Source organism: Eleutherodactylus coqui, chromosome 3 (assembly GCF_035609145.1).
Source record: "Eleutherodactylus coqui strain aEleCoq1 chromosome 3, aEleCoq1.hap1, whole genome shotgun sequence".
In the NCBI taxonomy this organism is placed as follows: domain Eukaryota; kingdom Metazoa; phylum Chordata; class Amphibia; order Anura; family Eleutherodactylidae; genus Eleutherodactylus; species Eleutherodactylus coqui.
Window position 1 is genome coordinate 174,203,008 of NC_089839.1, and position 13,523 is coordinate 174,216,530.

The following is a 13,523-nucleotide window of genomic DNA, read 5'->3' on the forward strand; positions in this document are numbered from 1 at the left end:
ATTTGGCTAGGTCTATAACTACAAGATTGGGGGTAGGGGTCAGCTGCAGGTGTTTCAAATACTTCTACACCATGGCTAGTCCAGTTAATTCCAGTCAAGGCATTTCATCAGCCTAAAGTGGAAGGGTTAATAGAGGTGTTTACTGGAAAGCGGAGCTAAGTTCCTTCTGTCTGAAGAAACAGAATCCTCCCAGAGACCTCAAGTCTACTACCTACTTCTCATAATCCCACAGACGCAGCGTTAAGTTTTCCAAGTGCAAATAGTGAAGCCACAGTAACTGAATCTGTCCCTCCCTTTGTGTACTGTGCACAGGCGAGCCCAAGCAATCACTATTCAGACATGTCCTATTTGCAGGGCGCTTTCGTTTGCAGATTTCTTTTCTTTAAGCAAATATTGATAATATTTATCTTTTGTCACTTCCTTTCAAGTTGGGGAGTTATCGTAATAGGATCACAGTGTAGACAAATTAGAAAATGGTCTAAATGGCAGCTGTAAATGCAAGTGTATTGCAGACAGTCGACTTCCAGCTAATGTATATGGGCATTTTTACAAAACATTTGACCAACTCTCCCATCAAAGAAGGTGTTATTGAAACAGAAGGATCTTAGTCCCATGGAAGATAAGCTGCTGCCAGATGTGTTTGGCAGCGGCTTATTCTACTCTTTCCATTTTCTCAGCAAGCAGCCTGGCTTTAAATGCTGGGGGAGCTCAGGGTGTTTGTACAAGTGTGGTTCACTCTCAGTTGCAGGGTAGCCAGGCAGGCCGAGTTATACGTGGCGTCATTTATAGGTTGTAATTCTGTATGGTGAACTAAGCATATCAGTGGGACTTGGCACCCTTAGTATGCCTTATTTATGTGAAAGTATATTACTAAAGGCTCATTTACTCGCAAAGACAATCTTTCAAACGACTGAAAGATTGACAGGTCTAGCGATCATTTTGCATAAAGTGCAAATGGGCACTAATGTCCATTAGCACTTTATCAGCTTCATTTGCATGTAAATGAGCGTCCTGGAGCTGCTTGCAGAACACAGCAGGTGGTCAGAGCTTTGCAATCAGCTCCTTTGTTCTCACAAGGGGATGTCAGTTGAATATAATCTAATCAGCATTCCCGTGCGGAACACAGCATGCGGTCCCTGCTATCTACTCTCAGGCTGAACTATGGATTTTAAGATCACCTTAAAATTATTGTTCAGCTGAAGAGTAAACAATGGCAGCATTTATACACAACGATTACCGCTCATATGCCATCATTTGAACGAATTTTGAGCGATAATCGTTATGTGTAAATAGGGCTTAGGGCACCACTGCCCTCAATACATGTTAGGCGTGTGAGTGGTTGTGCATCAGTATCTTACACGTATGCAATACTCCTCCATATAGCAATTTGCCTTTCTGCATGCTGCTTGCAAGTGGTTTATACCTGCCCTTTTGTAGTCTTGTATCAGCAAGTATGGGCGCTGGTAATGATTAAGTTATTTGTCTTTTTGCAGGAATGTGTGTGACATGCTGCAGACTTAAATCTGCAACTCTGGTCAGTTTATGCTGCAGACTTAAACGCAGCATGTGGATGATATTTCTGTAAATCCCATCCAATTTCCTGCTATTGTATCCTGCTGCAGATTTTCTATCCACAAATGCAGAATGAAAAGTCAGCAGCATTTCTGCCAGGTATGAACAAGCCATAATAAGAATACCAGCCTCACCAAATTTTAATCAGGGCATTATATGACCATGATAAAGATAAATCTTCTATTTGTTTAGCAGCAGACACAGTATAATCCCAAAAGACATAGTAGTCCGGATATATACCAAAAGTGCCAACATATAAGACTGCATGAACTATATTCCAGTAGTGAAATTCTATAACAAAAAAGATCAGAGCGGGGAAAACTGCCAACTCTCTGCTCCTTGTGGAAAGAGTGAGCCATCAGATTTGGATTGCAGCCATGAGGATGAATTCTGGCAATCTACTTTCCAGCCTCATGCTCCAGGCCCGGGATGTGTCTGCGTCCGGACACCTGACTACTTTAGAAAGAAGAGAGGAACCAATAGCAGAATCTCTTTCTGGTCTAATTGGCTCTGTCCCCTGAAACTCGTTACCAGATCACTAATCAAAAATTTGTAGAGTAATTTGCAACAGGTAAATGTAAAGTGTAATCTGATGAACAAAGCACATAACTGGCAAAGATGCTCAATAACTAATATCACTGGCATTGTAATTCCCACAGGGAATTCTCACTTAGCAGCAGTAGTCTGCTTACATAACAGAACAGGAGAGGGATCAATTACTGCATAACTGAATAGGTTAGTGAGTCAGGAACCTAGAACAACTAAGGCCTCATGTCCACTGGCAAAATCAAATTGCGGAATCCGCATTCGATTTTGCCCATAGGGATCCATTAGCCATCCGCGGGCAATTAAATTGTAATTTGCACCCGCGGTTGGCATTTGAATGGATTTGCATTTTCTCCCGCATGTGAGAGAAAACGCAGCATGCTCCATTTTCTCCGGCACGGGAGCGTGGGAGAGCAGGAGTTCAGAGAGAAAAAAAAAAAAGAGTGCACGGCGCATGCGCGCGACACGCTGACGGCGTGCCGAGCGCATACGCCGGGCACAGAGAAAGAAGATCTGGCCGCGACAGACAGGAACCCGCAGCGTCTGGACAAGTAAGAAAATTCTATTTTCAGGCCTCATGTCCCTGGGAAAGGAGGATCCCGCTGCGGGATTCTGCATGGAGAAGACGCGCGGGCCTGAATTTCCTAGTGGACATGAGGCCTAAGAGATAGTGATGAGTGAACTTTTCAAAACTTCAGTTGGTTCGCTGAGTTTGGGCACAAAGTTTAGTTTGAGCCAAATTTGTTTGAAATAAACCAGAAGTTCTAGAACCAGTTTTAGGGGTATTGGTGAACACCATCTAAGAGCCTTAAAAGCCCTGTATATTACCCTTAGGTCACCTAGGACTGCAATCAAGCACTTAGAACTGCTTTAAAAAGATAAAGTTAATGAAGCCCACCGAAGAATTTTAGTGGGTTCAGCAGAGTCAAACTGCCCAAGATTCAAGTTTGCACTGAACTAAACTTTTAGCAAAATTTGACCAGAAACTATTTTTTACTGTTTCGGTTCGCTAAACACTACTAGGCAATAGCCTTTATGGGAACTGTAACAGTAGTCATATTAGTAGTTTTCCCAAAAATACATAAGTCCCCCCTAAACACCAGGGCAACCCGTCTGAACCGCCAATTTCAGCAGATTAGGCAGACTACTGTATGTATGGGGCCTCTTGCCAGATAATGGCTTGGGAGAGATGGATCAGACACATCGAGTTGCCATATTTTCCTAAATTATATAGGGTGCAGAAGCGCCTGTGGTTCACTTTCATGTCATAAATGATGCACACCTGCTAGAAGTCTATGGGCTGTATAATTATGTTGTTATACAGAGGATCATGGTAATCTACCCAAAGACCATAATGATCCAGTGTATTCATAGTCATTTGGCGTTCATGACATCACCACTGAAGCCAGTGATTGGCTGCTGCAGTTATATAAAATGGCATATGACCACTACAGCAAGTCCTGGGACCACATAGGCAAGGACGGAGACAGCTGTGCTGAACTGGATTCAAAAATTGTTCCCTCCTTCAAGTGGGCATTCACACATGGCTGATTTTGGTGTGGATCCGTACAGAAACCAGTGCCAAAACCCACAGCATTTGGTGCAGGCTTTGATGCACCCCTTCAAGTGAACTGCTGCAGACTGGCGTTAAAATCCACACCAAATCCTCTATGGGTGAACGCACGCTTAATGTCGTAATTAGAAGAAAATAATCAAAGTAGAAAAGTAATAGACTCACTGCGTGTTCTGAAGAAAAATGGATGGTAGTTGCTCTCATTTTTGATGGAGGGAAACGGGACAATTTTCACAAAGTAATCAGTTTCAAATTTCAGGTTCATAAATGGCTGAGTCTCCATAACCTGCGGAGAAAGAGGATATGAAATCAGACATTTGAATGACACTTGTTATGAGTACCACAATATTAATTAGAGCTAGAAGTACTATATACAGTATATACACCATATATTGATTACTTTTTTGTCTTTTATACACAAGTTAAGAGTTCCCACAAATGCTTTAATTTTTAAATCTTTCCTTACTTGAACACATCAATAACCTCTTCTAGATGGTGATCAAGTAAACCCTTCATGTTGTCACGAATGGGGTATGGAGCGGGCATGGTAGCCAAGCCCGTTCAATACCCAGCGGGTAGGAATAGTTTTTATCAGCCAACAGCTGTTGACAACTGTCGTGATTGGGACGCAATTGGGGGGTGTGAGGGGTTTGGTGGTGCAGCAGCTCAGTCAGTTGGTGCACATTTTGCAGATAAGTGGGAGCAGGTCTTCCCAGCATATCCCAAACATGTTCAAAGGGGTTACAGTCTGGTGAGTTTGGGGGCCAAAGTAGTGTGGAGAATTCATTTTTGTGTTCCTCCAATCACTCCTTAGGGATCAGGGCTCGATGACACAGAGCATTGTCCGGTTGAAAGTTGGTACTATGGTCCGATAGACTTCCTGAAGATATGGGTGCCTGTAGCGTTCACAATTCAAGGATTATGGTATGATGACCATTCATTCTAGGCTATGTCAAGAAAATGCCTTCATGACACTACTAGCATTAGCTTGCTGAACCCCAAACGACATACCCAATGGATATGGCTTCATGCTGTTTAATCTAGATGAAACCTGCCCATCTATATGGTTCAGCAGGAAATTGGGCTCATCACTCCAGAAGACCTTCTGCCATGTGTCCAATGTTCATTTACATCTTTCCTGGGTCCAAGATGCAAGATATTAATGGCAATGATGCTGGGTCATCAGGGGCATCCTTGTCAGTTTTCAGCTATTGAACCACAGTCAATGAAAGGTATGCCACATGGTCATTGTGGAAATTTGTTTAACTTTCCACACTCTTGTATTGCTGGGTCAGTGTGTCCACCGTGCCACACAATTGATGTGGTGCCAGATGTGCCACCCAATGCTCGCCTCTAGGATTAACTACATGTGTCCTGTTGCTGCGTGATGATCTATCGGATGGTTCAAACAGTCTTGGTGCACCCTTGATACAGTGTTTTGTGAACAGCCAACAAGTGCGACTGTTTCAGAAATACTGGCACCACATGTCCAATCTACCCACAGTCAAAGTCACTAAAGTCACCACTTTATGCCAAATGTTGTCTTGTGCTGTGCAAAGGAGAGATAAGCAGATCTGAGAGCAGATTATGATGTGGCCATCATGTGATACTGCGCCAACTGGTCCCAATACAGTGATCGGTCAGTGTATAATAAGTACAGATCTATCAACTGCAGTTCTTCCTACTTGTTAACTTTTCTCATTTTATTTTCCATATACCAAGACATTTTATGTCAAAATATCAGTCTGCCATCAAATACTTCCCATAATGCAAACCACTTTGTGTTCTGTGTGTTACTTCCTAACACAATCCAAAGAAAAACACACCATTAGATAAAGGAACATGTGTTTTTTACAGCACTTACAACTCTTTTATAACTGGAATTCAGCTGCTTGGGGTCCTTGAGCACCATCTGCTGACACATTCGCCCCTCGGATTTCAGCTCCTCCAGAATAATGCGAAAACCTCTCAGATACTCGATGCCTGGAAGATACAACACACACTTTTTCCCCTCCTTTGAACAAAAGTTTCGTGTTTTTTTTTCCACTTTTATGCAAAAAGTCTAATACTGTTGTTACTGATGAGTTCACTGTCGATGACCAAACAGAGGTTTGCCAGCGTTGCAACTGTTTAATATCCCTATGCTACAAGAAGAAAAGACAAAGCATGAATTTGGCATAGCTTTTTACGTTCCATAAAGTTTGATTCACACACCGCATTAGCGAGCTCCAACCCCTCTGCCCCTCCCTACACAATGAACAATGCTGGAGAAGCAGACAGTGTTATGGGCAGGTCTGCATTATGCGAGGACTGAGCTCCCATGATAGAGATTGTGCTGTGTGTCTTGGATAACATTCAACAATTCCAGTTTGGCTCTTCATTGCTGACAACCGAAAAGAGCTGCTGTGTTATTAGTCAGACCTTGAAAAGCAGTCATGGCACTGTTACCTGTCAGTGATGAGCCGGAGTTCTAGCCAAGTGTTTACTCACAGACAGGAGTCATCTTACCTATGACATATTGTATAAACTCCATAACTTCACAAGTATGTTCTAACCCCTAAAATCAGAGGATGGGTTGGGGCAAGTGTGTGGATGATGCAGCTGGCCGATGGTTGTCCCTATAACAGCCACGGTTCAGCAGGGAGTCCTTAGACCTGGCTCCACTTCAGCGGATGACTGCACACAGTGCACACATAAAACGAAGAAGCAAGCTTACGGCTGCCTCTGCATTCAGCTGGCCAAAGAAAACAATGATATGTTTATTTCGGCAAGAGAGATGCAGTATGTCTCCCCAGTCTGGGCAGTTACATATAAGTGCGGACTCAAAAGGCACAAAAACCGCAAAGAGGTTAAAAAAAGTGATTAAGATTAAGAAATTAACTTTAAAACAAATTATCCAAGCCATTCCTCAGAATTAGGATCAATTTCACAAAACTCAGACTGAACATTGTCTGAACCCCTCTTTTTTTGCATATCCACCTGCAAAACTAATTAGTCTTTAAAAGGGAGGCTGACACAGCAAGGCAATCACTTGAAAAGGAAGCCACTTTGGCAATCCTCTTTAATCACCAGAGGGATTTATGGCTGGCCATACTTTATTCCTGAGGAAATGTAGGATTGCATGGCACCTATCCAAATGAATGGGAATCATATGGTTTTTTTCTTGAGACAATGCCTTTAAAAGGATATTTCCATGATGGCAAGTGATAGGCCATCACTTGGTTAGGTAATCACATACTGGCCGGTGAAAGTCATGGCAGTCAAACCCCTACCAATCATCAAAATGGGAAAACAGTAAATCTAAAAGTTATCCACAGAACGCTCAATTCATTACAGTGGCAGCACTGTAATTGTAGTCATTGAAATGATTGGAGTGATGGTGGGCATATAAGTGACTGCCGCTTCATTCATGTGGGGACAGTCAGGACCCCCATTCTCCGAATTGGCGGGGTCCCTGTGGATAGCAGATCACTTTATATGTTGGTACAACCCCTTTTAGCACTGCTGCTCCTTCGCAAATTTTCATGCACTGCGATGCTCCGGGCCACCCGTTGTACAGGGAACTACAATATCCCTCCATTCAATTGAATGGGGCAGTGTTCTAGTTCCTTGCCCAATGTGGGGCCAAGAGATTGTGTGGGTAAATGATCCAAAATGACTTCAGTCCCTTTGTTTTCATAATCAGCAGAGGCCATTGCAAGGTCGGAATACATCTTTAATGCATACAATCCTTGAGGAGAAAGCAAAAAAGGCAGTATGGTGGCTCAATGGTTAGCAAGGTTATTTTGTATCACTGGGGTCCTAGGTTCAAATGTGACTAAGTAAAACATCTGTGTAGTTTGTACGTTTTCCCCGGGTATCTGGTTTCTTCCCACATACCTCCCAAAATACATGCAAGTAAGACAAAAATCAAAAAGTGAGCCCCAATGAGGAAAGAACTCATATCATCAGGTGGTGTAAAGTGCTGCGGAATACATAAGCGCTATATAAATTAAAAGGTAATGATGATTATTATTACGGTATTTTAAACTGAAACATTCCAAATGTAACCATCTGACTTTGACATAAAAGGCTGGAAACTTTCCCGTCCTGAAGTGGTTAATAATTTTTCTAATATGTAAACCACATCTGATATTTTTTAGGTACTAAACCTAATGAAACACAATATGAAATGAGTTTCCACTTCATATCCTGAGTGTAACCTTTTTATACACCCTCTTAGTAGCCACAAGTTTATAATTTCCAGGAGAATGCATGTAACAAATTACAACCCGTTGGTTTTATATGCAACATGACATTTCTTTCCATCTGCTGAAAGTTCTGGCACTTTACGTAAAATGTAATAGAAAAAAAAAATACTGAAAAAAACTGAGTATATCACACGAGCGTATATTGGCCCAGCGTTTTCACATTCGGCCAATATACGCTACGATCTGTTGCATTTTTATACCAATGCATTAGATCACATGGCCGTATTCCCGTAGCGTAAAAGCACCCGGCCGGTCAATACATCATTTCCTTTCTCAAATGAGTCTCATTTTTACTCCGCCTTCTGCTTCTGGTCTTGGAGGATTTCACATTATCTTTCAAGTCTGTGCTGGAAACAAGCTATGATCTATCAGAATTTCTGGACTATCAGATATTGGATTAAGGAAATTTGTAACATGTATTTAAATTTTAATGGAACATCACGAAAATTGGTTTCTCAGTCTAAATTTATAGTAAGGGTTATGCACAGAACTCAACATTTTAATCATATGAAATCAATATGAATGATGACCTAATCACATTGTTATGATAATTTATGCCACAACCCTACACCGTTGGACCTACCTGTAGCACTGGGTGTCCACATTACAGATATGGCCACCTGGTCATTGCAAGCGTATTGACTGATGGTTATATTTTGCATGTCGGCAATCAGATGCTTTCCTCCAGAATTAATGGTGCAGTCTGGCGAAAGAAGATGATCATTATGGATACAAGCGTACATAGTTAGCCATACCATACCAGGGTAGGGGATAACTAACTGATTGGTGTGGGCCCGACTGCTGAGAACCCCTACTAATAAAGAGAACGGGGAACCGGTCGGTCACCCAATGAAAGTAGAAAGGGCGCAGTGTGCTTCATTCATTTCAATGAGAGCAGTGCTTGACTAGACCGCCTTTCTCGTGATCAGTCGGGGTCCCAGCGGTCGGACCCTACTGATCAACTAGTTATCCCTGGAATACCCCATTAAGATCTTTCAAAATGTTGAAAAACTTCTGACGCACTTTGGTTAGTAGGTCTACCCCAATGCAAAGTATACACTGTATCTTCAAGTGTTATGCACATGCCATTTTTGTTTGTTTATCCCAAACAGACAATATGTGAAAGAATTTTATTTTTTTCTTACCCTCAGAATATGAATGTTATTACAAGTGGATACAAGAAAAGTGGATACATTTTTTTCAAGAAAAATGTGAAATTGATTGTAACGAGAATAAATTAATAAACTAATAAGCTGCATAGTACAGACAAGTTAAATATATTCCGTGTAGGTTTGCAGTATGATCTACAGCCCTAGCCCCGCAAGGCGATCCATATTTACTACAGCTGCTCATGCATGGTGAAATCCTTAATGTCACATATGGTTTGTAAAACAAATCCTCCTGCAGTTTTTTTCTCTCTCATTATCAGTTTTATGAGAAGCGGGGAAGGTCATTATAAACACAAGATTTTGAAGTTGGTTGGAAAACTCCTTGTGTAACATTACTGACTTCAACATCACATTGCCAATAAATTGTACAGTGTGTGCAACACTTCATTCACACCCAATCTGTGATTTGCCCATAGACTTCCATTAGCCTAACTAATGCCAAAAGAGTAAAGAGGTATCCCCATCTAAGGCATTAAAAGGCTTGTATGCAGAATATATGTCCTATGCCTGATAGTTGCAAATCCTACCCCTGGACCCTTCACCTATTGAGAGAATAAGAGACTTATGACTCCATTTACCAACTCGAGAATAGAGTTGGTAAATGGAGTCAACAGAGAATATCCATTTACAGGCTACAGTAACTCCAATTCCAAATTTTCAAGCAACATGCATGTTAAAAACAAACAAACAAAAAAACCAACTTACTGTCATATCTGAAAGTGACATTGGGCTGTCCATTATTCTTATTCAATGATATACCCTATGGAAAAAAGGGAAAACCATTAGTGGATGTAAAGATGCAAACTAGACCATTGATGAACTAAGCACTGCAGAGTGTAATGTAAGTCCACACCAGATCGGGTGTGCATGGTCAGCATTTATGCAGAGATACTTGTGGGTCCAAGGATCCAACAGATGCCAAAAGAGTATCATTTGTGTCCACCAGGAACAAATACAATACATACACATAAAATCCACATGCCTTTTAAAATATTGTATAGGAAAGTGCAGTCTGCCAACACAAAAAAACCTAGCACATAACTTGTAGAATACCTATTTCTTGCACGTGATATATGTAAAAAATTAGGATAGCGCTGCCTGAGTGTACTGAGAAAAGTATAGATAGATATAAGTGCATAAATTATATCTCACTCACCCGGTGCCTAGTGAGGATCCTGTTTAGTAGGGTCCTCACTAACACTCCTTATCCAGGTTCTCTTGTAAATATGTACTCCTGCGCCTTTAATTCCCTGGTGTCCTGCTGGGCCAGTCAGCTGGGGAGCCGCGGTCCTCCTCCGTCTCTCTCACAGAGAGCCGCTCAGTTCAAGTATATGCAAGTAACAACAAAATAGGTCCGCGCTCCGGGAATATGGCACTTCAATACTTTAATCTCCACAACGCGTTTCATCCCTCTACAGGGACTTTATCAAGTGTGGCAATATATTACATACACAACATTTATAGTAAAATTTACATACCTCCATTGCATGCGGTCCGCTCCGTCCTCCATCCCCCTCAGCGTCCAGCGGCGCCACGCCTCCTCCGCAAGTGTCAGCTGACTAGATCACGTGGGGCCGTGACGTCACCTCGTCCGGCGCTGCTTCTTGTGTGAAAGCGGGAATGTGGACGGGCTCGCTCGCACTCCTGGATATATTAATCATGAGGATGTTACTGGCCAACACCTCCAATATTTCTTAATAAAACCTATATAATACCAAACATTATATTGTTGTTATTTAAACTATGCAATCAAATAGGTAAACTACAATCAAATATATGTGTTATTTAAATGAACATCAATCTCTATTTCATTGTATATTCTTCTCATTTAACTATATGTCTCAATAACCATAGATATAAATATTTGATATGAATATTAAATACATAAAAATATTAAAAAATGTTAAAAATATCTCCTTATTATTATTCTGTATATAAAAAGTGTTGAATTAATAGTTTTATGGGAAAATTCAATGGAATATAATAAATATAATAAATAGATAGATATAATGAAATCAAACAAGGCTATGTGTTTGTGTTATGGGTTTATATGTGTTTTTTATGTTTATAATTTCTCTACCACTTCGTTCAAGCCTCTAGGGACTAGGGTGTTCATACGGAATATCCAATACATTTCTCTAGATCTTAGCTTTTCTACTGATCTCTCCCTAATATTTTCTATAGGGATAACTCTCAACAGGGAAAAATCTTTGGCATGATGGGTATTGAAATGCCGTGATATGCTGTGTTTGTCGAATCCTTTCTTAATATTGCTACGGTGCTTGTTAAGTCTTCCTCTTAGCGTATTGATAGTTCTTCCTATATATCTTAGCCCGCACGGGCATTCCAGCATATAAATGACTTTTGTCACGTCACAGGTCATTCTTTGCTTTATAATGTAATCTTCCCCATCAGGAAGTGGTATTTTCCTAGTACCATGTTGAATATTCGTACAACATATACATCTTTTTTTCCTACACTTATAGGCTCCTCCTGTTTCTCCATCGTTATCTCCTCTATACTTCCTTTTTCTTCCATTTTTGGGGCATGACGGAGCAATAAGGTTTTTCAATGTTGCATTCTTCCGAAATATGCACAATGGTTTTGTGGTTAGTTGTTTTTCTAAAAATGGATCTTCTTTTAGGATTGTCCAATTCTTCCTTAATATACCATTTATCACCCCTGCATGGGCATTGTACTTTGTGGTGAAAGCTGCTTCATATCTCTCCTTCTCTTTTCTGGGATTTTTCACTTGTTTCGTTCTTTCTGTTGTCAAATTTCCCAAATTTAACGCTTTTTTATATGCTGCCTTCACTAAAGTTTCCGGATACCCCTTCTCTTTAAATCTTTTTTCTACTATTTTTGCTTGCTCTCTATAATCTTCTATTTTTGTGCAGTTTTTTCTAATTCTCTGAAATTGGCCATAAGGGACAATGGAAGAAAAATGTCCCTTATGGCCAATTTCAGAGAATTAGAAAAAACTGCACAAAAATAGAAGATTATAGAGAGCAAGCAAAAATAGTAGAAAAAAGATTTAAAGAGAAGGGGTATCCGGAAACTTTAGTGAAGGCAGCATATAAAAAAGCGTTAAATTTGGGAAATTTGACAACAGAAAGAACGAAACAAGTGAAAAATCCCAGAAAAGAGAAGGAGAGATATGAAGCAGCTTTCACCACAAAGTACAATGCCCATGCAGGGGTGATAAATGGTATATTAAGGAAGAATTGGACAATCCTAAAAGAAGATCCATTTTTAGAAAAACAACTAACCACAAAACCATTGTGCATATTTCGGAAGAATGCAACATTGAAAAACCTTATTGCTCCGTCATGCCCCAAAAATGGAAGAAAAAGGAAGTATAGAGGAGATAACGATGGAGAAACAGGAGGAGCCTATAAGTGTAGGAAAAAAAGATGTATATGTTGTACGAATATTCAACATGGTACTAGGAAAATACCACTTCCTGATGGGGAAGATTACATTATAAAGCAAAGAATGACCTGTGACGTGACAAAAGTCATTTATATGCTGGAATGCCCGTGCGGGCTAAGATATATAGGAAGAACTATCAATACGCTAAGAGGAAGACTTAACAAGCACCGTAGCAATATTAAGAAAGGATTCGACAAACACAGCATATCACGGCATTTCAATACCCATCATGCCAAAGATTTTTCCCTGTTGAGAGTTATCCCTATAGAAAATATTAGGGAGAGATCAGTAGAAAAGCTAAGATCTAGAGAAATGTATTGGATATTCCGTATGAACACCCTAGTCCCTAGAGGCTTGAACGAAGTGGTAGAGAAATTATAAACATAAAAAACACATATAAACCCATAACACAAACACATAGCCTTGTTTGATTTCATTATATCTATCTATTTATTATATTTATTATATTCCATTGAATTTTCCCATAAAACTATTAATTCAACACTTTTTATATACAGAATAATAATAAGGAGATATTTTTAACATTTTTTAATATTTTTATGTATTTAATATTCATATCAAATATTTATATCTATGGTTATTGAGACATATAGTTAAATGAGAAGAATATACAATGAAATAGAGATTGATGTTCATTTAAATAACACATATATTTGATTGTAGTTTACCTATTTGATTGCATAGTTTAAATAACAACAATATAATGTTTGGTATTATATAGGTTTTATTAAGAAATATTGGAGGTGTTGGCCAGTAACATCCTCATGATTAATATATCCAGGAGTGCGAGCGAGCCCGTCCACATTCCCGCTTTCACACAAGAAGCAGCGCCGGACGAGGTGACGTCACGGCCCCACGTGATCTAGTCAGCTGACACTTGCGGAGGAGGCGTGGCGCCGCTGGACGCTGAGGGGGATGGAGGACGGAGCGGACCGCATGCAATGGAGGTATGTAAATTTT

At 40.3% G+C, this 13,523-nt stretch overlaps 1 protein-coding gene across 1 annotated transcript in view; it reads right to left on the bottom strand.

The window, feature by feature from the left end:
• IL17RD (interleukin 17 receptor D) overlaps positions 1–13,523 on the bottom strand; it is an 87,291-nt gene that overhangs the window by 15,657 nt on the left and 58,111 nt on the right. Inside the window, exons 2-5 of the mRNA XM_066596559.1 lie at positions 9,816–9,870; positions 8,525–8,644; positions 5,556–5,674; positions 3,857–3,977 (exon numbers count right to left, since the gene is read on the bottom strand). Of these exons, the coding sequence (XP_066452656.1) occupies positions 3,857–3,977; positions 5,556–5,674; positions 8,525–8,644; positions 9,816–9,870 (415 nt within the window). The remainder of the gene's footprint in view (positions 1–3,856; positions 3,978–5,555; positions 5,675–8,524; positions 8,645–9,815; positions 9,871–13,523) is intronic.